Source organism: Phoenix dactylifera, chromosome 9 (assembly GCF_009389715.1).
Source record: "Phoenix dactylifera cultivar Barhee BC4 chromosome 9, palm_55x_up_171113_PBpolish2nd_filt_p, whole genome shotgun sequence".
In the NCBI taxonomy this organism is placed as follows: Eukaryota; Viridiplantae; Streptophyta; class Magnoliopsida; order Arecales; family Arecaceae; genus Phoenix; species Phoenix dactylifera.
In genome coordinates this window covers 5,013,896-5,039,537 of record NC_052400.1, presented here as the reverse complement: position 1 = coordinate 5,039,537, position 25,642 = coordinate 5,013,896, and the positions used below count along the sequence as shown (strand labels likewise).

The window sequence follows — 25,642 nt, the reverse complement described above, 5'->3', positions numbered from 1 at the left end:
AGGTTCCGAGGCTCAACTTATTAAACATACCCTCTTCTTCGATAATCATCCCACATCATACAGATACAACAGTAGTACTTTGGACAGAGAATTGGAGAAATATATTAACCAAAAGTGAGGATGCACCATATCAATACTCACAATTAAAAAGAATTCGTGATTAAAGAAAAAACAATTCCAAATATTTCATCTTTGACCTAATCACATTCACCAATGCAGTACCCCCACTCAAAACCATCATGTGCAGAACATATGCTTGGTACTGGATAAAGTGAGAAAATATCATTTAAATTAACAAGTATGTGAACACTATAGGCTAGATGGCTTCATGGAGAAGCAGATCCACTGTTTGTGTCAGTAAGCAACAGCAGATACTAACACTGCTGCAGGGTCAGCAGAATGCCACACTGACCGGAAGAGAAAAGGGCCAAAGGTTCCAAGTATTCATGACCACTAAATTAACTTGAGACTTGGATCACTACAAATCACTCCAAATCAACAAATATAATATTTGGTTTAGTTTTCATTTAAATTGTATGTGATAATTTGGACAGAGGAGACAGCAGATCTCTATGTATTATAAGTCTCTAACAGGAACATATCTGATACTATTGGATAATTTGCAAACATATTACTGATTTTCTTTAATTTGTTGCGGTGCAAGTCGTCTTGGTGGCTCAGCTGGGCAGCACTAGAGACGGATTTTCTCGAGCCTCATGCATAGTTGTGCCGTGTGGATTTGGTCTGTGTATTCTTGAAGGGTAGTTGGGTGGTTTGCGGAACGGTGACACAGTGGTTATGTCATGGCATGGAAGTACTCTAAGAATCAGGACATCTTGGGGAAGCAATACTTGGCTTGTGGGGCAAAGCCATAGAGTTGGCACAGAGGTGCCGAGTTGTGGAACACTCTTGGGAAGAGCCTATACTATAGCACGAAGGTGCGCATGAGCGTTATTGTTGACCCGAGGGGTAGAGTTGCTTGCGGACACTTATGGTTGTCGCATGTGTTCAATTCGACAGAGTTGCTAGGCAAGGGCATAGAAGTGCATGCTTGGCTATGAGGTTGGACTGCTGCTCATTCGTATGCATGTGTCCAAAGGAAGGACTTAAGAAAGCTGACCTTGGTGTGTAGCATATCGGGGCGCCACATGAGTGTTTGGGTTAGGAAAACACTCACCCTATGATAGTTGGTATCAGAGCAAAAGTTTGCTAAGTCGATGCTCGATGTAGTGCTTGCTGTTGGGTTCTGGTATGTAAGGTATCAGGTTGCATGCATTTGGTTGCAAATACGGGGTATCCAAAGCAATGATATGAACCATAGATATTGAAGTCCAGTGTCAGAGGAGCTGGATGTCTGAGTCTATTGTGGCTGTCAATGACTCAAAGAGGGGGAGCATGTTGCAGACGCAATATGCTCAGTGCTGAACGATTTAAGGTTGCTCATCGATGGCCCAGGCCGATAGGAGCCTGTGAAGGTAAAAGTCTACCAGTTTGTGGCTGAGGAAAGGAATTCAGGGTGAAGAGTGCTCGCAAATACTGAAGCACTTGAGTTGCATACAAAATTGCAAGGAAGAGCGTCTTGAGGGACTAGGATCTCCTAACAGCCAGAGTAGGGTAAATGGACTGAGGTACTAGGGTATGTCTGCACTGCGGAGGAAAAGGTGCAGCATCCAAGTTTGAAGTACAAGCTGAGGTGAAGCTTGGAGAGTTGAGAGACCCAGTTGCATAAAGATGGGAACATTGGAAAGAGCCATCTCTTGTGTGGGCAAGTGTGGACCTAACATACTTGAGTGGCAAAATCTAAATGGAACTCATGAAACTGCTCTCAAGGTGAAGGCGCTGGGAAGCCGAGGTAACTAAGGCAGCAGATATTTGGCCAAGGGTGCTTGCTCGCTGCACGAGCATGCGATGTCAGGTTGCAGGAGGTGAAGCACGAGGACGGTGCAATTGTTGGCCAAGATGGTTGTGATGAAAAATTGACATGCTGTGAAGCACTATAAGGCTCAGATGTCATTTGCAAAAGGGTGTCGAGGTATTGGAGTCAGAAGTGAGGCAGGCTAGTGGAATAGCCTTGTATTGGTTCCACAGACTCAAGGTGAAGACAAAAAAGCAGCCAGATAGGCTGAGTATCTCAGAAGACAGCATGACAGTAGTTCTATAGAGGCAGATAATTGGAGCTGGGAGTGAAGATTGCTATGTTGAGAGACTTGAGCAAAGCAGGAAGTGACCTTGATCGGATATCAAGGTCCCGTTTGGTAGCATTTGTGGACCTGAGTGTTGGTATGGGATGACGCAAAGAAATGGAGGCGACTTGCTTCTACTTGGCAACGGTGCAGTGTGGAAAGGTCCGAAGGCATGGTGCTGAACAGAAAAAATCGAAATTACCACAAGGTCGCAAGGTGGTTATGTAGCAAGGCCAGGTGTTGGAGATGAGTTGCTAGAGGGGACTAATTGGGAGGGCCACTCCTAGATCCAGACGGACAGGAGTTAAGCCTTGGATGCAGTCCAAGGAGTGTCGTTTTGTGCTGCCGGCAACGAATTTGAGTCGGAGGTCGAAGTCTTACAAGGTGCAAATTCCAGTTTGCCCGCTCTTAGATCAAGAAGGATCGAGAGTTAAGCCTTGGGAAGAGTCCAAGGAGCGTCACTCTGCTTAGTTTTCAGTGGATTTCATGGGTCAGAGGACCAAGGATGCTCTGGCGGAAGCAGTGGCCGCTCTCAGATTGGGGCAATCGAGAGTGAAGCTTTAGAAGAGTCTGAGAAGTGTCATGCAGTTGGAAGGTCAAAAGATGTGGTGGCCGTTCTCAAATTAGGGCAATCGAAAGTCAAGCCTTGGAAGAGTCTGAGAAGTGCCATACAGTTGGAAGGTCAGAAGATGCAGTGGTTGCTCTCAGATTGGAGCAACCGGGAGTCAAGCCTTGGAAGAGTCCAACAAGTGCCATGCGGTTAGAAGGTCAGAGGACCACAGCACAATGACAAAGGTAGAAGCCAACATCAGGATATGGACCAATTGGTTCCGTGGAAGAGTCAGTGCGGTGTGGATGATGGATTCTCAGTGGTGGAGAAAGGATAAGGACACCAAGGCCGTGGGGCTTTGGCTTAAGGAACCGTAGTTGCAGTAGCTGCAATGGACATTTGGTCACGGCAACCAAACTGCAGAGCAGTGGCTTGGACGTCAATAAGGGCGTCGACAGCTTGAGTAGAGGAGAATTGTCACGGACTTAACTACGGGCCCGTCGTAGGGGATGCCGGCATGGGCAGGGCATGATGCGGTGGAGGGTTTGGCATGACTATGGCATGATATCGGAGAGCTCGAGAAGCATGATATTTGGCATGGCAATAGACTGCCAAGACATTTGGGGATACTCGAGGCTTCCTCTTGGTTGAGGAGGGACGCGAAGCTTTAGTCTCATTCCCGACTCCCCTAGAGTCGTAGGACACGAGTCCACCATGGCACGATTGCGGGGCAAGGCAATGCCACACCCGAATGGTCTCGCGTGGAGGCGTTTGAGGCAATGCTAGTCGGACGAGCTGGCCACATTGCACAGGAAGGGGATTTCCGAGAGGTTGGTCCTCTAGGAATTGTTCGGGCTACTCTATGTGTTCTTGATCTCTATGGTGGAGACAAGAGGCAAAAAGAGACTAGTCGGACAAGGAATTGAGCTACCCTAATAGGCAAGTCCCATAAGCATTGCGGGGTGATGTCTCGTGGGGATCCACAGGAGCCAGTCGGCCATAGAGTATTGGCATGGCTAATGCAATATCGGTTGGATTATATGCCTTGGAGCTGGGACAAGGATCAAGGTCGGCTAAGAGGGTCATGCCAAGGAGAGGATGGTAGCGGTGCCGGCAGCTCCACTTACTTTGAACCGCGCTCCTTGGCCTCTTTCCTAGTTAGGAATGGATATCCTTGAACCATTCCCTCATGCAAAGGAGCAGAGAAAATTCCTAATGGTCCCATCAACTACTTCACTAAGTGGATTGAGGCAGAGCCCCTAGCCTAGATCACTAAGAAAAATGCCCAAGATTTTGCATGAAAGTTCATTATATGCCGCTTCGGACTTCCTCGATCCATTATTACCGATAATGGGAGGTAGTTCAACAACACCCGCTTCAGAGGCTTCTACGTTGACCTGCATATAGACCATAGGCTCACTTCAATTGGGCATCCACAAGAAAATAAAGAGGTCGAAGTGACTAACAGAACTATCCTGCAAGACCTGAAGATGTAGCTGGATAGAGCACAAGGATTCTGAGTGGATGAGCTCCATAGTATTCTTCGGGCTTACCGAACCACTTATTGGACTCTGACAGGAGAAACACCTTTTAGCCTCACCTTAGGCATCGATCTACCGTCTCATCGAATGGACTCCTACCGTCTACCTCTGAGCTAACCTTGACCTTCTTGAAGAGACAAGGGAACGAGCTCTAATTTGTATGGCTACATACCAACGATGAGCAGCCCGATATTACAACTCTCGAGTGAGTCAAATTTTTAGGATCTGAGGCCCTAGTACTCAGAAGAATCAAAGTGGCCCAACCAGCCACATGGGGTAAGCTCATACCAAACTGGAAGGGATCGTATAGGACATCCGAGATCGTACGCTCCGAAACCTACCACCCAGAGCATCTGAATGGAACATCCATACCTCGAACATGGAATTCCACCAACCTCCAGATTTATTATCAGTAAGGTGTACCAATACATTTTGTAAGTCTAGCTCATCAATGAAACTCTTCTCTTTTGGCAAAAACCGTCTAAGTATTTCAGATCGGACTCTAGCCACAAGATCAGGCGCATCCTAGTGTGACCGTCGACAAAGACGCCTTCGAGCATGATGGGTCGAACGAGCTACTTAACAGCCCAAACCTATAAGCCTTCGTGGGTAGGAAGTTTCTGGGGGAATTTCTGCGGGGGCCTACACCTCCGTTCGTTGGACGAGCTACTTAACAGCCCCGACCTATAAGCCATCACAGCTAGAAAGTTCTTGGAAGAGCTTCCGTAGGGGCTAATACCCTGTCTTACCGGCTTCCAAGCCGAAGATTTGACGAGCTAACCGACCTCCATAGGTCGGGACAACCCAAATGGAGGGACCGACTTGCGAGTCGAATACTTGACGAGCTAACCAACCTCCTTAGATCAGGACAGCCCAAGTGAAGGGACCATCCTCTGAGTCGAGATTTGATAAGCTAACTGATCTCCATAGGTCGAGACAGCTCAAGTAGAAGAGCCTATCTTCGAGCCGAAGACTTGACGAGCTAACTGACCTCCATAGGTCAGCACAGCACAAGTAGAGGGACCGGCCTCCGAGCCAAGAACTTGACCAGTTAATCGATCCTCATCAAAACAGCAGCAGCCCAGATAAAACGTTGATCGGTGCCATTGGCAGTCAGTCAATTGGAAACCAATAGCAACCTTTTCAGATAGTCCGCACATGCAAATATTGCAAATCACTGCTCTCAATAAACAAAGTTGACACCGAGCCTAAGGGACAAGGCCTCGGTATTCACCAGTGATGAGTCCGCAACTCGATCCCCCAAAAGGTTGAAATCTAATAGTTTTCAGGATAGCGACACATTGTGCTAGCCGATTCAACCCCACCGGATTGTACACACCACATCAAACAAAGCAAAAAATGAAAAACAAAGGGATAAGAGAAACCTTTATTCATCCAATGCTTTAGTTACAGTGGTAATGGTCTATTAACCAAGCAAATTTACAAAAATGGGGTAACATAGAACACTACAATTCAGATGAAGTAATAGTTAATCGAGAAGCCACGCTCCATTAGGGCAGCTTGAGGACGGTCGAACCCTCACTGGCTACAACATCCAAAAGGAGTCCAGCTCTTACCTTGTGTTGTGCCCCCTCAAAAAGCTCGAAGGGGTCAAGGGGGAGTTCTCATCCTAGCAGTCCCAGTGCAAACTCAACAATGTTCTACTCAGACCCAGCCGAAGGCTCGCACTCTATTATTTGGGAAGACTTGTTCTCGATCTCTATGGCATGCTGGCGTACAACTTGCAGCTCCCTCATGAATTCGAAGACCCTAAGGTCTGTTTCTTCTGCTTGGATCTTGGCCAACCTCAGCTCCACCTTTATCTCCATCGCCTTATGATGGGTTGATGTCGCCTTATGATGGGCTGGCATCGCCCTTCCTGCAACCAATCTGCCATGGAGAAGTCCAAGTTCGCCTTCGACCTTCGCCAAATTGCTCCATGGCCTGCTAAAAACTCAATTGGAGAGCCTTGAGATGATCTAGCAACCATTCTGCCAATGAACGATTCATCATGCCCAGGCAAAGGACAAGAAAACGGAAATGAAAGGTGGAGATTGTCCTCTTCACAAAGGGGCGAGTCCTTGCTTCTTTTATCGGCCACTCAAACGACTAAGATCAAGTCATCCCATCTGATCACCCGCCATGTGTCAAACCACCGAGCTCTTGACGATCCGCATTCATTTCAGGAAACATTCCCTACAACCTAACTTTTGGGATAGCATCACCAAGAGTTATTATCCTCATAAAAACAATGCAAAGCTCAAAGAAAGATCTTCACCAGGCAGCGTGCCTAAGGAAAGTCCCTTGGGACCTCGAAAACAAGCACATCCACACCTTACAAGATGAATGGATGATTTTAAAAAAGACCATTTCAAATATAGGGCCCAACCATGTAGCAACTGGGGGGTAGGCCACTTTGAGCCTGCAATAGTTTTCTCGCCAATCTTCCCCAAGCAAGCCTACCTCGGACCATATGCCGAGCTACCATAAGCTATGCATTAGCCAAGGTACCGAGCTGCTCTACCTAAACGCCAAACGAAAGTTTAAGTCCATGGAACGAGCTATTCCAAGCAAAACACTTGGTGAAAATTGAATGAACAAGAGGGAGATGGGAAGATAATCCATTCCATTCAAGAAGAGGAAGGATTACAAAAAGTAGCATAGAAGTACAAAATTCCAGCTCATGGATATCCGAGATATTCTGCTCATCTCCTCTCTTTTCTTCTTCCTCCTCTTCCTCTTCTTCTTCCTCCTCTTCGTCGTCACTCCCTCTCAAGAAGGCCCACTCGTCGGAAGATTCCCCCAAGAAAGTGACTGAGCTGAGATCAACCTTAGGAAGCAACTTATTGACCCTTCGTTGACAGATAGTGAAGCCTTTCTTGAAGGAGTCCCTGGCAGCCTCCGACATCTTGTTGCAGGCTCCTGCAATTTTTTGTACTCTGCAACGGCACACTAGGTCTCTTCCTTAGCATGAGCCCTTTCAGCTTGGGCGACCTCCTCCTTGGTGCGGGCTACTTCTTCAAGCTCAGGCGGCTTTCTCCTCAGCGATAGCTCCTCCGATCGGGTGGTCTTGTCATCCGCCCAGGCAAACCTCTCCTTAGCTTGAGAAGCTCTGCCCTCAACTTCGGCCACCATGTCCTTCAGACGAGCGATCTCCTCATCGTCCTTTCTCCTGTCCTAGGCCATCTCCTTGTTGACTACCCGCTGGATTGCCTAAAGTTGTCGCCATCAAGCTCAGTTCACCCTCGGCGGCCTTAGCCCTTATTTCAGAGAGGCGGACTTGGGCCTTCGCCTCCTCTCTTGCCTTCTTAGTTGCTTCCTGCTTCTCCTCGGCCTAAGCCCTCCTTCGCTCGGCCTCTCGGATGCGGCGATCAATCTCTCTGATTTTCGCTGGTAAAAGCGGATGATCTCGATGATCACTTTGGCGACGTACATCCCCAGCAAACAAAAAGGAGAAGATAGTCATTTCCTTCAACGGAGAAAGAGTCTTAAAGTATTAGAGCTTGTGCCTTTACCTCATTAGCAGTGCGGCATGTCGTTGTGAGCATGTTCTTGACTGGCCTCCTCCGAAGCTTCTGCTCGTCTTCGGGGAGCATAACCTCCGGACCATATCCCACATTACTCTAGGATCGCCCTAGCAAAGCACCGAATTGGTAGTCCTCACCGACCAATTTGGTCGGAATGTTGCCGACTCAGGACCCTACGGAAAAGGCCAGGATGTCAAGGCAGATGCATGAAAAATCCCGATGGCAGTGGACGAGGTAAGCATTGGTTTGGACACCGACGCTAGAGTTGAAACGGCATCCAGGGTAGGCGCCGAAACCCTATCGCCCCTAGGTAAGCAGCCGAATATGGGGTTGCTTCAGACATCCATGGGAACTTGAATGGCTTCTGGAGCAGTCGCAAAAGCCGATGCAGCTGCAGGCGCAACTGCCTAAACGGCCTCGAAGGCCCCAAATGAAAACATTTCCAGAAAAGCCTCTGAGATAGGGGGACAGGCCAAAACGGGGAAGGCGGCGATTGCTTCCACCTCCAGCGATTCCTCTCTGGTGGGCCTCTCTTCGGCCCTACGATTAAGCCTGATGCGGTGGGGGGCTCAGCCTCAATAGCAGGCGAGCCCACCACCACCTTCTTCCCTGACGACAGACTACCTCCTTCAGGTCTCTTCTTTAAGGAGTTAAACAACTTGTCCACATCAAACTTCATCACTGCAAATATAAAAACAACCAGCCAAACAACCTCAATAAAAGGGAAAAAGACAAGATGGAGAAAATTACCCCCGACGGAAGCGGAACTGAGACTGGTACTTACTAAATTCGCCTCACTAAGCAGCTCGACAAAAATTAGGGCCTTCATCTGGCGAAGGATGTCGATCGACTCCTGCTCCTTATCCAACAAGATGGGGAAAAGGCTCAACGCCTTCTTTTGTGATGTCCTCCACCATGTCGAAAAGCCCAAGAAATCCGTCGAGGTCACAAAAAAGAACTAGCCTTCCAACCATGAATACAAGAAGAGCCGGATGGGAATCACCCTTTATTCTAAGGGTGTGCCTTGACTTGGATGAAGGCTCAGAAAAGCCCCATGATTGGGACAATCCCATGGAATCTCAAAAAGCAGAAAAGGCCGACTAACATCCTCCATGCAGTGGGGACAAACTAGGACAGGACAAGCTGATACTGGGCTAGCAAGTCAAGAATAATCAAATGAATGGAGAGCCTCACCTCCATCCTCACCCCTCATAAAGGGCAACCAGACTCTTCCCCGACAACATCACCCAACCAGAAGGACCAAGCAACTCCGAGAAGTTTCGAGGGATAAAAAACTCGGCCTAAATCTAATGGAGGTCAGACTCTTCCAGAATACTTCTTTCAGTATCCGAACCTAAGATGACCTCGAGGTGGATTCCCCCGAGGCCACAGAAGCTCAGTCAGGAGAGTCCTGACCTGCTCCCTCAACACCCGTGGACCAGTCATCAATAGATGGATCCATGGGGGAAGACCAAAGGCAAGATAAAGAAAAAAAGAGAAAGGAGACCCAAAACAAGCCAAGAACAAAAGCTTAAGAAAAACCTACAAAAGATTCACTATAGCAAACAAACTCCAGCGAAAGGGCTAAACTCTGATGGCTCACCTACCCTAGTTGATCCTCACCATATGTCGCCCGAGCGTTCGCTTCCAGATAGTCCCTCGGATCATCATCGATCCCTAAACTCTAATCATTAAGTCGATATTCCCTCTGTGAATGACAACACTTCGAGAGAGGTAGGAGCAACCACACCCTTCATAAATGCAGTATCTGGAAAACCTCCACGCCAAAATTGAAAGGACAACCACAATGGCACAGCAACATCGCCTGGCTTGGCTTCACATGTCACCTCGACTGGTTGGTCTCGTCGACGGGATTACTTCCACCATCTGTGCCAACAAGTTCACTCAACCTGAAAAGCGAGGGGTAAGTGATACGCCTTGGAACCGACCACAGCTGACGTGGAGGACCAGCCAATCAAACCCATCCTTGAGGCCTTCAACCTATCAACCAAGGCCTGCCATGTGGCAAGCCTAGAAGCATGCAAAGAACCTTTTGAATTTCGAAATCTCCCCCTAGTTACCAACACCTCGGCTATAATCATAGGTGGTTTCCCAACCGCGCCTGTGAGATACGCAGAGCATGACGCACATGCAAAACAATTGTGCGTGATCTTCGAAACATGTGGCAGCCTGCTAAAAATGGCCAGCTCACATGCCCTAATCCTCTGAAAACAGGTGCCAGCCCTCACCTATACAATCCAATCCTAGGGGGCCTTTACGTAAGTGCTCTCAAGCTCTCACACACCATCATGTTATCGCTCCCAACCTCCGTTGTTCCTTGAGAGTCTCTCTGACTTAGGCAACGAAGGTCCCCGTCGGACACTCTTCGGCAAAAGGACTTCTTCCTCTTTGCTGTTTCAAGTTGAACCCAACTTCGGAGCAAAATCCCGAGCATGACCCCATCTTCCAAGCACGATTTCGAGTACGTCACCGATCTACACAACTTGAACAGTTGACCATCGAGCCCTCCAGCAACCTCGCCAGCCCGGCACCTCAGTCATACCGATTCTCAACGGCAACAATTTCAATAACCTAATGTTGGTAGCACTAAAGCATTATTCCATTCCTATAAATTTGTGACTTCTTTCAGCCTTGCTCCCAATATAGGATTTTAATTTGCCATGCATGTGTTGCCCTCCAATTTTCAGCATCCTTTGTTGTTATTTTCACCTATTTACTGAAACTAACATTGACTAGTCTCTTTTTTTGTTAGGTTCAATCATGTCTTCTGAGCTTCCATTGCTATTTTGCACTTGGACTGATTCAACTGCTTAGAGGAAAGAATGGCATTTACTATTTTAGGTTTTAACTTAAATATTAATATATCAAGTGTCTTTAACAATTTATGATGGAATATGTGTTTTGTCATTGATTTAATTGGAATTTGCGCATAAAGAATTTGTAACATTTAGGTTTATATGGTATTTACAGGTTATAGATCTGCATTTATAGGTTATATATCTGGAGACATATAGCAGGACTTACAGTAAGGCTTTTATGCTTTACAATTAGAGAATATTTATAGGTTTTCAGCAAAAGTTGCCCACAGCCAAGACTATACTTCATAGGGGTGGAGCAGCCTTTTTTTGGTAGTTCTCCAGATACTGTTAACCACTGTCTCCTAAAACATTGGCTAGCTGCCATCCCACCTCAAACCCAAGCATGGGCCCCCCTATCCTGCTCACATCACAGGGTTGTTCTAATTCATAGGATATTAATGAACTCCCAACTAGATCTATGAATCAGGACAATTCCTTTTGATGTTATTTGAGGAAGCTTGGACTCTCACCTCGTTTTGGCATTTCATTTAAAATTCTAATCAGACAAAGAAGCAAGGGCTTTGATCAAATCAGGTAGCCAATAGCATATATAAAGAGTCAAATTAATAAGATATATATCTATTTTTCACTGGTTCATCTGTAGCTTCCTTTGTTTTGGTTTTGCCCTAACGATCTTTCTCTTTTTGTTTTCCATATTTCAAGAAAAGAGAGATTTATCTCCACTACCCTAATATATTAAGGCCATAAGTCATAAGTGATACTTCCTTTTCTTACTATTCGGTTTCTTTCTGCCTATGCCTAAATAGTTTAGATCGGTCATCATTCTCACAAAGTTGAACATGGGATTGACAATTAAACATTATTGTTTAGATTAGTTTTCCTCAAGAGAAAAGTTGTTGTTTAGGTTTGTTAACATTATAAAATAGACCAATCATGGTTGGGTGTAAGATGGATTATCTTCTAGAATTTTGAGTTATAAACAACTCCACCTACTGATTTTTTTTTATTCTCAATAAAGTTCAAAACATTTTTAATTAAAAACTTTTGATGTTTAATTAGCATGGTCCTAGTAATAGTGATTATAACAAATTCATGAATTACTTTATCTCTTCGATTCTAGTAAATGTTTATTTCAATAGTAACCATGGTTTATGATGGTTTTAAATTATTGCTAATCCACAATTGTAGCAACATAGTAATAACAATGTTAAATCTGTCTTACTTATCTGAGTGTGGTTAATACAATGTATTTAGTCCATTTCATGGTAGTAGCCGCATAATAAATATCCATCCCTTCTCTTTTACATGAATACCTTCTGTTTCTTTCTTTTGTATTCTACTTTATTCCTCAAAACCTTGGTTCTATATCAATTTTCAAAACTACACTTGTAGCATAAATGAACTACTTAGGTAACATGTTAAGGTGTTCTTGACAGTTAAAAGACAAATAACAATACTACTAGCAGGACATGGTGGCTAAACTTCAAGGCAGCTTATCTCTTGCATTCCAATTTTATTGAATCCTAAACACTAGGCCATCTCATGGAGTTGTAAAACATGAAATCAAATATTTATGTGCCAAATCTTAATTGTAAAGATTCTAACAACATATTCAAATGAAGCTGGTTTTTGCAATGGTGACAATTTATTTACCTACACAAAAAGAGAGGTCACAGGTGCAGAATCTTTACGATAAATTTTTAATTATATGGGTGGTACTTTCTTTGTACGACTTATTAAGAAAGGGACAATCATAAAGTAGTTGAGCAAGAAGTGATCAAGAAAAAATACAGAAAGCTTCCACCATCTTGGAGAGCTCCATAGGCATAAAAGATTCAAATAAATATAAATATTTGGAGATTAACGATTGACAGTAGATAGATTGCTTATAAGAGAAACAGGCAACACATTACACACAACAACGATACACGAGCAGGGTACAGTTCACAGCATATCAGATATTCAGAGCTCTATCTCACAATGAAGAAAGAAAGAAAAACAAAGGGAAACAGAATGAGAAAATATATACTCAGAAAACTTACTAAAGTCACCCCTTCTTTAGAGAGCTCCTCCAATGCTTCACGATCAAAAACTTTACCATCCAATGGTGACTCATCAATCTGCAAAACATTTAATTTATTATGCAACTAAGACCAATAGATATTAAAAGCTTCATAATAACAATGTAGTTTACCTTCCAGTCACCAGTATGCAGAATGGTACCATCACTGCAGCGGAGAACCAAGCCACAGCAATCAGGAATTGAATGAGTTACACGGATCGGCTCCACTTCAAATGGTCCAGCAAGGAACTTCTTTCTGATCTTAAATAACTTAAGCCTGGATGGAACAAAAATCCCAAACTCCTTCAATCGCTTCTTAATAAGCTGTTCACAGATAAAAACAGAAAGCTTCTTACTTTTTTGTGTGAAAGGTCATAAAGAGATTTTGAAAAGGAAAGAAGAAATGTGGGGGTGGATGCCTGCATGCAAGAGATAAAGATTACTTGGAGATAAACATGCTCGTTTCATGCATAAAAGTAAAAAATAAAAAATAAAAAAATCTGATGCATATAAAATCTATAACATCATAAAATCTGTCAATGTTGAACCTATACAAGTATACCCTTCAAACTTATTACAGCAACTTGCTATCATTAGTGACACATACCTCCATTGTAAAAGATGAAGCAAATATTGGTGTATGAGAATCCAAAGCTGGGATAACCTGTTTCATAGAGCAGTACGAATCAGAAACCGCAAGAACATTTAGCTACTTCAAAATTTGAGGGAATGCAACAAGTGCAGAAGATTGATGTAAAATGATGCTCAGATATCATATTTGCAATAAAAAGAATGTGGTCATTCATCCTTACATGACCAACAGCATATACATGATAAGAGATCTTATTGCGAAAGACATATCTTCAGCTGAGTAGAAAAAAGATTTATGATAGCACCATGCACAGAATACTGCCAAACCAAAGAAACTTACATTCTTTAATTGTGGTATGTATACCAAGAAATTTATTTTCAAATTGAAGCAGATATTCCAACAACTTTATGAAAACTTTTCCATTTAGCTATTGATCCGAAGTCATCATTGATTTGTAAATGAATAAAGTAAAAGTGCATCTCTGTTAGAGACCACTTGTTGACTTCTAAAAGTCCAACTAAACTGGTCCAGGTCTAGCAAAAGTGTTCTGAAGCAACTAAACCTAGTTAGACCATAAGAGCACAAGCAGTATTTGTTTACCAATGATAATCAGATTCAATTAATGGGTCAGGAAAAAACTGAGATACTTCCAAGTGGTTTCATCTCTACATGATTCTACCATTCTGCATTGCTAATTTACTAACAGAATGGAAAAGAAATGCTGATGAATAAGTGATGCGAATGACAAATAAATTTATGCCCTAACAACCTCAAAAATCTTGAACATGAAACTGCTTTTGGTTCATTCAAGACCAAGAACCAATTGCAGGAAGCACTTAAACACATTCACCTTCCCAAATCATCCTGCATATTATGTTCTGAGTATAACCTAACCTCTCAGGAAAGGTGATGCAAACAGCCATTCTCTAATAAAACATATTTGAATACATAACTTATAACTGTTACGATGAATATCATTTGAATTAATTATATAGAGAATCATAATAATGTCAAATGTAAAAAAGATACAACAGTTTCAAGCATTAGAATGAAACTTTACCCATGGCAACGCACCAATGTGATCCTCATGGCCATGTGTTATAACAACTGCTTCAATTTTATGGCTCCATCTCTTGATGAATGTTATATCAGGAACAATCTTTTGGACTCCAAACTCATCATAACTATTATGCATGTAACACAGCCATTAAAAACCAAAGTAGCAGCAGTGAGGAATGTTAAGAAGTAGATAGAAGCACAACATATGATGTGACTGTATTAGAAAAGTCAGCAGACATGCAGGGAATATATAATATGCAAAATGTAAAATAAAAGATAGAAATGGATATGCACAAAATAAAGCATTTTCGCACAACATTTTAATTTGTAATATGGCTAGGACTTGAATAATATGATTGAGGCGCTACAACAAGTAGCATAAGGAAGGAAAAACAACTACTTCCCACAATGCCATAAAAAAAGTTCTGTTGTATGTTCATTCACTTCACAGAAGCTTTATTTGGGTGAACTAGAGAAAAACAAAACTGATATTCTATGATTTTTCATCTATCGTGAAAAAGAAATATAAGAGTTTTGAAAGTAGCTTTCCAGGTGTGTCTTAAAAAAATCCAAATTCTCTAGAAATACATCAGGGCATGTTTGAATGATTGGGCTGAAAATCCTATGAAATTCGTGGGTTGGGCCAATACAACCAGCAAAATTCTAGAATTATAAGCTGAACTAGGCCTATATTCATAAATATTCAGGAGTAGCTTTGGAGTAAGCCGGCCCAAATCCCATCGGAAGAAAAAAAAAGACCCTAGCAATAGGGCAACATTCCTAGCCGGCCCATTGCAAAGCTACTCCTAGGTATTTATGAATATAGGCCTAGCCCAGCCTATAAATTTTTAATTTTGCTGGTTATACTGGCCCAACCCGTGAATCCCATAGGATTTTTAGCCCAAGCAACCAAACAGGCCTTCGGTCAAAATTTCTAAGATTAAACAATAGGTTAAAAAATCATGATCATGAAATCAAAAACGTCTTACTCCTATCTAAATTGATAGGCTTTTGAGCTTTAATATTCCAATTAGGTCTACAGTTGAATCAAGCATATACATAAAATAGGCTGGAGTATAGCTGCAATGGATAATGCAAATGCAATTGACTTTCTGAAACATACTCTGGGAACATGACACCTGCATCAATTAAGATATAACGGTCATAGTTTCCTACAAGCATGCAGTTCATCCCAATTTCCCCCAAACCGCCTATTGGAAGCACACGGAGTGGTGGACCATCTAATCCTTCATAAAACTGTTCCAATTTGCGCTGGACAGGATCTTCCATGCTTTTCCGCACCCCTTCAGTTCTTCTGGATTTTCTGCGGGAAACTTTAGATTCCCGGGAACCTACAATTGAAATGTCAATGTGCTGGCAGTAAGACTACAAAGAATAGAAACATCAAAACCAAAGAATTAGCAGTTATGAGAACATCCACAATATCACATTATTGCATTTCACAGATAAACAAAAGCTACAAGGTCAACAATTACAGTATTATTTATTGCCACTTAAAGCACAAAAATATATATATATATTCACACACTGACAGGATAGGAGTGCAGGGGAAAGCCGTAAAGGAATTTGGGCAATATTATTAGCATTATGCTTCCAAACAAAATGGTATGTGTACAACAACCAGGTAAAGATAGCTAGGCAGTCCAAATTCATAATCTGGATAGTGTGGGCTGCCAAACAAAATGGTATGGTACAACAACCAGGTAAAGAAAGCTAGGGAGCCCAAATTCATAATCTGGACAGTGTGGTTTTGGAAGATACATAAAATGGTTTCAAAGGATAGCCACAATATGAAGCCTGCCTGCAAAAAATAAACGTTAGGCACTGTAGAAAAAAACATGAATCTTTGACATCGGAAGCTGTCCAAACTCCAAATTAGATGGGCCTGCGAAATTTTGCCAGTGTCCTCTATCCCAGCTAGAACAGATACTTTGTTATTAGCATTTATATTGTTCCAAAGTCGTCACGAGAATATCTAAATCGACATTTATTCTTTAAGAAAAGGGCCAAAAAAGGGGGAAAATGCAACAATAAAAATTAGAAGCCAATTTAAAGAAGCAGGAACCCAGACCAATCTACCTAAAGCGAGCAATCAAAACAAGCTGGCACCTAAATCGAGAGAGGGAAATAAGAGAAGAGACCTGGGACCGAGGAAGACGATCCGAGAGAGCACCGAACTATGGATTTCGGAAGCCTGGGCCTCCGGGAGAGCCCACAGGGGCAGAGAGATGGGAGCACGCTGAGAGAAACCATGGCTCCCCTCTCGAAGAGATGGTCAGAAGAGGAGAGGGACGAGAAGGAGAAGGAGCTCCAGGATCGAGCGTGAGAGCTCTTCACGGCGAATCGAAACCCTACAGCCGTCTTAGGGTTTTAGGGAGATGTTAGCTTTGGATGGAGGGCGGAGCAATAGGGAGATGAGATGATGGTAGAGTGAGGACGGAAGCGGGAAACGGAGAGAGAGTGAGGTTTTGTTTTGGATGGGGCGGAAATATCTATCTTATCGCCTTTCCTGCTGCTCGCTGGTGGCATTCAGCCGCATCGGCGGGGGGAAACACAAGACAGGGTGCGGCGAACGAGCGGCAGGCTTATCACGTACCGAACATGTCTACGTAGAGTCAGGTCGGTCCAGCGCATCTTTCTCTGCAGGCCGGGTTCGGACCAATTTAGGATCCAAATCTAACTCAAATTTAATTGGATCCTCTCATTACTGGACCCAAGAAATATCGGATATCGGATAGTTTTCGAATAAAAATCAGGTATTTAATAAATTAATTTGTTATATTTTGAACTATTTTTAAAATTATATAGTACATTCAAAATGCTGACTCATGAATTGTGAAATATGAAGAGTAATTATATAAAGAAATATAAAGAAAAAGTTGAATCTAAAGATGGCATCTATACATCTATCTTTTGTTATCTAAGCATCTGTGCCATCAAAAAATATGAAGTTGTAAAAAAAGATCTGAGAATGATTAAGCTCAATAATAAATATTAATCGCATTTAGTATGTTACAGAAAGACTACTAGAAGTAGCATTTACTGTTTCACACTCTCTATTAATTTTTTTAATCATAAAAGAATAATTGGTAAATACACATAGCTATGTGTATATTATGTATTTATGTGTATGTGCGCGTATATGTGTTGTGCACATGTATTTAAAGTTAAGTTGGATTTCGAATTTTCAAGTATGGATATACCAGATCCAAACCCAATCTAATAAGACTTTGGATATAATTTCGGAGCCTAAACCCAAACCATTAGCTTATTGGGTTTAATTTTCATAACCAAACCCTTTGATTTAGGTAAGTTTCAAATAGGATTAGTGGATTATCAACCTCCTTTGACACCCCTTCATGGCATGCGTGGCTTAGAAAAATAAAAGTAAATTTGAAATTATATAAAATTTATAACATTATTTAAATAGAAATATATATTGTTAAAAGATAATTACAATACATAAAATTTGATTTAGAATAATTTTTATTTTTCCCAAATTGTGTTTTTAGAAGTAATCCAACTCTATCTATATTTTTTATTTTTTCAAATTAATTGTAAAAAGTAGTTATCCCAAATATGTTTAAATTTATAAAAAAAAAACCATCCTCTTATTAGGTTAATTTTCAAAAGCAATCTTAAATCTTGCTTATATCGTACAAAATGTGAAAGGGTATTTTTGATATAAAAATAATAGACAAAATCAGAAGGGATTATTTCCTAATTTTGAAACTGTCATTTTTATATAAAATATAGATATACACATTGGCATTGGGTATGATACTTTCAGAAATAGATTTAGATTTAGAGAAAAAGTTATTGGCTACCATAAGAAAAGTTTATTTGTGGTAAACTTTTGACAATTTTTTAGACTGGGACTAATATTTTATTGTGTGGGCGTCCGATTTAGATGCTTCAAGCAATAGATTCGGGGGTGTATGACTTCGAATACCTTATATGCCCCTCTAGGTTAGGTGCGAGCTTGCCCTGCTCGGTTAGTTGGGCCACTTTAGTCCTTCTAAGTACTAGGTCTCCTGGCCAGAAAAACTTGACTTTCACTTGAGAGTTACAATATTGAGCTACTTGTTGGTACGTAGCCATGCAAATCTAAGCTTGTTCCGTATAACTTCAAAAAAATCAAAGTTTGTTCAAAGGTCTTCCGAATTTCTCTACTCGTTGAAGGAGTCTATCCTATGAGCCACCGAAATACTACTTCGATGTCGAAGGCAAGACTGAAAGATGTCTCTCTGTTGGAGTCTGGTGAGTGGTTCGATAGACTCAAAGAATGTTATTAAGCTCATCCACCCAGAGTCCTTTCGCTCGATCTAGCCGCATATTTAGGCTTTGTAGGATGGTTCTATTAACTACCTTCCTCAATCTATCATTAGCTTGGGGATTCTCAATTGAGGTGAGCTGATGGTCTATATATAGGTCGATAAAGAATCTCCTAAAGCGAGCTTTGTCAAATTATTTTTGATTGTCGATAATGAAAGATTGAGGAAGCCCAAAGATGAACTTCCAAACAATGTCTTGGGCAATTTTCTCAATGATCTGGGCTAGGGGCTCGATGGCAACTATCAAGAATTTTCTCAGCCCAGTTGCTTGTAGGAACTGTCCAAGGATATCCATTCCCCAATAGGGGAAAGGCCAAGGATCGGTGTGGGCAGGCTATTGGCTGCTGCTAAATATTTGCGTGCCGTTGGTATTGATGGCACCTCCTCACAAAGTAAACAGCATCCCTCTGGATGCTCAACCAATAGTAACTTTTTCATAGGACCTTGTAAGCTAAGGCTCTACCTCCTAGATGATTCCCACAAATTTCTTCGTGGACTTTTCGAAGTGTGGACTCAGTTTTGGAAGCTCGGAAACTCCAAAAGAGAGGTAAGGTGAACGACGTCTTGTTGAGATTCCTCTCCACAAGGATGTAGTGTGTAGATTGGTTCTTGAGCTTTCGGGCTTTCCTCTGGTCTTCGGAAAGTTTTCCATCATGAAAGTAGTCAACGAGAGGGTCAATCCAGCTTGGTTCAAAGTTTGCTTGTAGGACTAGGGTTGGTTCCTCCTCTATGCTCGACTTGTCGAGGAACACTTCTAGGTAGGTCATCTCTAAGCCTCAGGACATTTTGAGGTAGCGAGTTTCGAGAGCAAGTCAACCCTAGCATTTTTTGACCTAGGCATTTGCAAGACTTCAAACTCCTTAAAGGTCAAAGAGTTGTCCTTGACCTTTTGGAGGTAGTGTGCCATCCTAGAGGCCCTAGCTTTGAAGTCTCCTCGAATTTGTCCAATGACCAATTGGGAGTCAATAAGAGCTTTCAAGCGCGAAACTCTAAGCTCTTGGATGAGCCTAAGGTCGATGGACATAGAGGATATGCACCACAGTACCGATGTGGTGGAAGTATGTAATTATTTGCTTTCAGCAATATATGATTTTAGAATTATAGTATAAATGGTTATTACATAAAATGTATATTACTATTAGGTTATTTGGCCCACTGATGTTGAGGGCGAGAAAGAATGTAAACCCGCCACCAAATTTGTTTCCTCCTTATTAAGGCGCGTGAAGTTGGGAGCACACGAGAGAAAGGCAACAAAGAAAGCAAAGGCCATATCACAGCTTCTGAAGACTTATAAAAGGGCAAAAAAGAAACAGAAAGTCAGCAAAATAGATGAAGCTAGTATGACATAAGCAATTAAAAAGGAGGATTCGCCTGCTCAGTCGAGTAAGTCATTGGAGCCTATCACTATTGCAGAGGTACTGATACGAGGCACATCGAGACCATTGCAGGAAGAGTTCAAGGATCCCTTTTTATACAGGAGTGGGTTGCGGCAATATTTTGTTAAATGACTGCTGCATTACATATAATAGGTTCTTGTCATGGTACGACGAGAAGTTATTTAGAAAGAGAGATTATAGCATGTAATGCTAAATAGCCTTATAACATTTTCATTTTTTTGCATAATATAACATTGAAACAAATAAGATGATTACATTGAATTTTTTGAGATGATTAGCCAAATTCTGTCTTTACTGTCGTACTCTTAACTGGATGCCATGTCGAGTAAATTATGTGCCAAGCTCTAATAATTGTAATGCTGAATTAATTGTGTTTTAGCCAATAATAACTATGTACCTAGCTGAATTGACTAATTGCAATGGTAACTAATTTCTTATGAAACCATTGTTATCTTATTAAAGGTATACCACATCAGACATATACATGATCCCTGAAGTTTTGAATGTTTGTGGCTTCCTGCCTACACCAATAGCAAAATTAAGAACACAACTCTGTGCCATGGTGTGCCATGGGATTTCAACTGTGTTCAAACCTTCTATAACTGTATGCCGAGATAACTTAATTGTGTGCCATGGTGACTTAACTATGTGCTTGTGTAACTTAACCGTGTGCCAGGGTCACTTAACTGTATACTAGTTTCACTTAACCGTGTGCAAGTTGACTTAAATGTGTGCCATGATATAATATCTGTTTCAAAGCCAATGCAATCTTCTAAAGTGTACACCAGCAAGGGTACAAGAATATATGCATATGACACATCCACATCAGACAGATTCATGATTCCTTAATTTCTTGATGTTTGTGGCTTTCTACATGCACCAACAGCAAGAATAAAGACCAAGGTTTACTTTCCAAGGGTTACTTACCTAAGCAACATACTATGGACTTCAACTTTTAGAGATGATCAGCAAGTGACTAGGGATATTAACTGTGTTCAAACATTGGTTAACTAGGTGTCAAGCTATATTAAATATGTACCATTATTATTAACTATTTTCAGACCTTTTATAACTGTGTGCTATGGTTATTTATATATGTGCAAGAAAGACTTAACTGTGTGCCAAAAGGATACTGTGTGCTAAGCTATTTAAGTGTGTTCCAAGCTTACTTAACTGTATGCCGAGAAGACTTAACTGTGTGCCATACTTTATTAAGTATATTCTAAGCTTACTTAATTATGTGCCAAAAAGACTTAACTATGTGCCATGCTATATAAAGTGTGTTCGAAGCCTTATTTAACTGTGTGTACACGGTAAGCATGTAAACAGATTCTCATCTGAAAATTTAGTAATTGTTTAACCAATTTTATCATCTAGCGAGGGAATATGTTAAAAAGCCAATGTAATCTTATTAAGTATAATCCAGCGTTATAGGCAAGAATTCATCTTGCTGCATGAGAATGGAAGATCCTGAGAAGACGGGATCAGAGAAAGATAAATGAAAATTAAGAGGGTGAATGGAAACATAAGCAGCATACTAAGGACTTCGGCTTTAGAGATGATAGGCAAGTGATTGGGGATATTAACTATTTTCAAATATTGATTAACTGTGTGCCAAGCTATATTAAGTGTGCACGTATTATTAACTATTTTCAAACTTTTTATAATAGAGTGTCAAGGTTACTTAACCGTGTGCAAGGAAGAAATAACTGTATTTCAGGAAGACTTAATTGTGTGCAAAAAAGACTTAACTGTGTGCCAAGAAGACTTAACTATGTGCCAAGAAGACTTAATTGTATGCCAGGCTATATTAAGTGTCTTCTAAGCTTAGTTAACTGTGTGCAGAGAAGACTTAACTATATGTCTTGAAGACTTAACTATGTGCCATGCTATTTAAGTATGTTCCAAGATTATTTATATGTGTGTCAGACTTTATTAAGTGTGTTTTAAGCTTACTTAACTATATGTGAGAAAGACTTAACTGTGTGCCATGCTATATAAACTATGTTCTAAGCCTTACTTAACTCTGTGTACATGGTAAGCATCTAAACAGATTCTCATCCGCATAATTCTCATCTGAAAATTTAGTAATTGTTTACCCAATTTTATTTTCTAGCGAGGAAATATATTAGAAAGCCAATGCAATCTTATTAAGTGTAGTCCAGCGGTATAGACAAGAATTCATCTTGCTGTAGGAGAATAGAAGATCCTAAGAAGATGGGATCAGAGAGAGATAAATGAAAATTGAGAGAGTGCATAGAAACATAAGCAACATACCATGGACTTCAGCTTATAGAGATGATTAGCAAGTGAATAGGGATATTAACTATTTTCAAACATTGATTAACTGTGTGCCAAGCTATATTAAGTATCTATCATATATTATTAACTATTTTCAAAATAACAGTGTTAGGGTTACTTAACTGTGTGTAAAGAAGAAATAACTATCCCAGAAAGACTTAACTTGTACAAAGAAGACTTAACTATGTACTAGGAAGATATAACTGTATGTCAGGCTATGTTAATTGTGTTCCAAGCTTACTTAACTGTGTGCAGAAAAGACTTAACTGTGTACCGAGGACTTAACTGTATGCCGGTCTATTTAAGTGTGTTCCAAACTTATTTAACTGTGTGGAGAGAAGACTTAACGGTATGCCGAGAAGACTTAATTATGTGCTAGGCTATTTCAGTGTACGACACTTTCCACTTTTTTGGAGCAATTTATGTAATATGCTAGCTGTATGAGGTTTCAACCACCTGCATTAAATGTAATGACGTTGCAGGTTAGTGCTATGTGAGTTGGACTCTCATTGTTTTATCGTACAAGACAGTCTCTGAAGTTATCTTTATTTTCATGATTATACATTTAATCATCTCTTCAAATTTCTCCCTAAAGACTAAATTTAGCTTGTGTGGCTTGGGATTATATTAGATGCAAAGATCAATCTCCTTTCAGATCTTAGAATGGTGGAATGAAGTTGCAGGTTGCCCTATAATAGCATTGAATGATATCTGACATCTGTGCTGTCATATTTGTTATTCCCTGTTAATGAAGTACTTTAATAATTATTAAAGTAAAAAAACAAGCTAGTGATGATGATGAAGAAACTTGCTTGCATTTTTTTATTAAAAAAAAATAAATTAAGGAAAATGTTTCTTTGTATTCCATAAGATTGGCTCTTCATGGATAAGTGAGAATCAGGATTAACCATATGTTTTTAACTGTTGTCTTAAACACATTGCAGAATGGGATGACAATGAAGAAGGTAAGGAAGCCATGCAGCATTAGGAGGATGATTGGGATGATGATGATGTCAGTGATGATTTCTCTCTACAGCTAAGGAGGGAGCTCGAGCGTAGGAGAAGATTTAAATTCTTACCATGTTTATTCTGCTCAATCTTGAAGAAGCCCTTTCTTCCCTTTAGCTGGACGTTAAAGAATGTAGTTCTCTGGCTTTCAATACTTGATCATTGCGAAAAACATATTTTAATATGATTAGTATTTCTGCCTTAATGTGAACAATGTGTTTTCTCTGGCAGTTTTACTGCTTGAATTTGTTGTTACTTTTAACGCTTTTTGTTACAAACAATTCACTCGTGCGAACCTTATTTGATGCAACGCTGGTCAAGATGACGAGGACAGCGTCAGGCCGAGCAAAACATGATAGTTGGTCAGCGTTTTCCAAGTGGGAGCTTTTTTGCTACAGTAGGATATGCAATAGATTTTGATGTTTTTCTCCAATCAGTGTTCCTTAATTGGTTCTGCTCTCGAGTAAGAGCTCTGGGGAATGTTGCTAATGATCTAGAGATGAGGGAAGCTTTACAAAATAAATAGTGGTGATAGTCGCATGGATTAATTAATCTGAAGCAAGAATTCAAGTAATCAACAGTTGAAACAGATGCGGGCATATCTTCGGTGGCAGCAATTTCTTTCAAGTGAATATTTATTACAGAGATTTGTGACAGCTTTGAATGGTCATATCACTGTTCTTAACATGGTTGCGGTTATCGCATCCGTTTGGTTGGTAAATCTTGGATACCACGGATATGAAAGGTCCTTCCAGCTCAACCAACCAAGCTGCAGACATCTTTTGCATTCAACCAACGACCATCAGACTGGCATTTTGTTTTACCTACTAAGCGTCCTACCGCATTATGATCTTACTCTAGACGCTGCCAAAACCACTTTGTCTGAACGATGCGATAACTAATGTGGCACTATCTTTGTCATCAAATTACATAGGCAGGAGTTAGAAGAAAATTTTACCATTAATTAATGGTTACACAGTTATGTTATACGAAATGGTTTCATAAACTGCAGTCCTTTATATGTGGCTTTTGAAAATTCAATGTCTTGGTATAGCGGATTTACAAAACGAAAACCAAATCTAGTGGTTTTGATAACAATGGTTTGATCGTCTTTTTTTGTTTCTTTGTTTTTTTGGTAACAATGGTGTTGCTGGAAATTGGACCTGGGGGCAACCTTCGGTTGAGGAGAGGGAGCGGCAGGTCCTCACAGGGGAGCGGCGATCCGTCGGCGAGCGGCGTCCTCCGTCCGGGTGCCTGCAGACGAACCGGTGGCCGGGTTTTCCGGCGCCGGCCCTCCGACGCTCAAGTCAGATGGGGGGGGGGGGGCAAAATGTATAAAGAGAAGAAGAACAGTGTTTGTAGAGTGTGGAATTTTTCAACCCCCCTCTGAGGAGCAAAGGTCCCCTTTTATAGGAGGGTCGGTTTACCTGTGATGTGATGGGGCGAGGCCATTGTACGGCTCGGCATGTTGCTCAGATCGGCGCACGATCGAGTGAATTATTGCGTTGATGTCGGAGGTGAAGTCGTCGTACGACCCGAGGTGGCACGCAATCGGGCGAATTATTGCATTGGTATCGGGAGTAAGGCCAAGATCGGGAACTTATCATAGCTGATTGGACTCCGCTAGCCTGACTTGCCGTGGAGAGCTGTGAGTCCGTAGATAACAGGAGCCACGCGCATTAATTGTGGAGTAAGCCGGAGATCCGCATTGATTGTGGAGTAAGCCGGAGATCCGCATTAATTGTGGAGTGAACTAGAGGTTTGTAGGGGTCGTGCGCAATAAATGCCGGGGCAGTGGCAGGATATGGCCCTTGGCCGGACCTCGGAGGGGTATGGCCGTGGTAGGTGGCTGACAGGAGTAGACCTCGGGTGTCAGGAATCTTCCGGGTCGGGAGTTCTGAGGTCGGATATGTTGAGGTCGGACGTTCCGAGGTCGGATGCCGACTTCGGCTATCCAGGATCGGCGATTGTGCGACTTCTTAGGGGTACTTGCGTCACTGGGGGGGGGGGAAATCTTATTCCCCCAACACATCCCATCCCTGGCGGTGTAGCCGACAGCGCTTGGGCTACTTTTTTATCCAAATAGGAAAGGAGGTCAGGTTATTGGGTTTGCAGGACCCTAATCATGGTTAATGGAAAGTCTTTCATATGAAGAAAGATAAAAAGTTAGGTGAGGTTACAAGCTTGGCCTACAACACGGTACCTACCCTTGACCCAATCACCATCG

At 41.7% G+C, this 25,642-nt stretch overlaps 1 protein-coding gene across 2 annotated transcripts in view; it reads right to left on the bottom strand.

Annotated features, from left to right (window-relative positions):
- Positions 1 to 16,931, bottom strand: part of LOC103722876 (ribonuclease J) — a 63,528-nt gene extending 46,597 nt beyond the window's left edge. Inside the window, exons 1-6 of one of the 2 annotated variants that reach the window (XM_008813579.4) lie at positions 16,517 to 16,931; positions 15,478 to 15,706; positions 14,356 to 14,479; positions 13,311 to 13,367; positions 12,836 to 13,027; positions 12,684 to 12,761 (exon numbers count right to left, since the gene is read on the bottom strand). In XM_008813579.4, coding sequence (XP_008811801.1) covers positions 12,684 to 12,761; positions 12,836 to 13,027; positions 13,311 to 13,367; positions 14,356 to 14,479; positions 15,478 to 15,706; positions 16,517 to 16,628 — 792 coding nt within the window. In that variant the 5' untranslated portion in view covers positions 16,629 to 16,931. Of the gene's footprint in view, positions 1 to 12,683; positions 12,762 to 12,835; positions 13,028 to 13,310; positions 13,368 to 14,355; positions 14,480 to 15,477; positions 15,707 to 16,516 lie in introns of those variants that run through there. The other variant, XM_039129875.1, reaches the window with a different exon arrangement.
- Between the last annotated feature and the right edge of the window lie 8,711 nt (positions 16,932 to 25,642).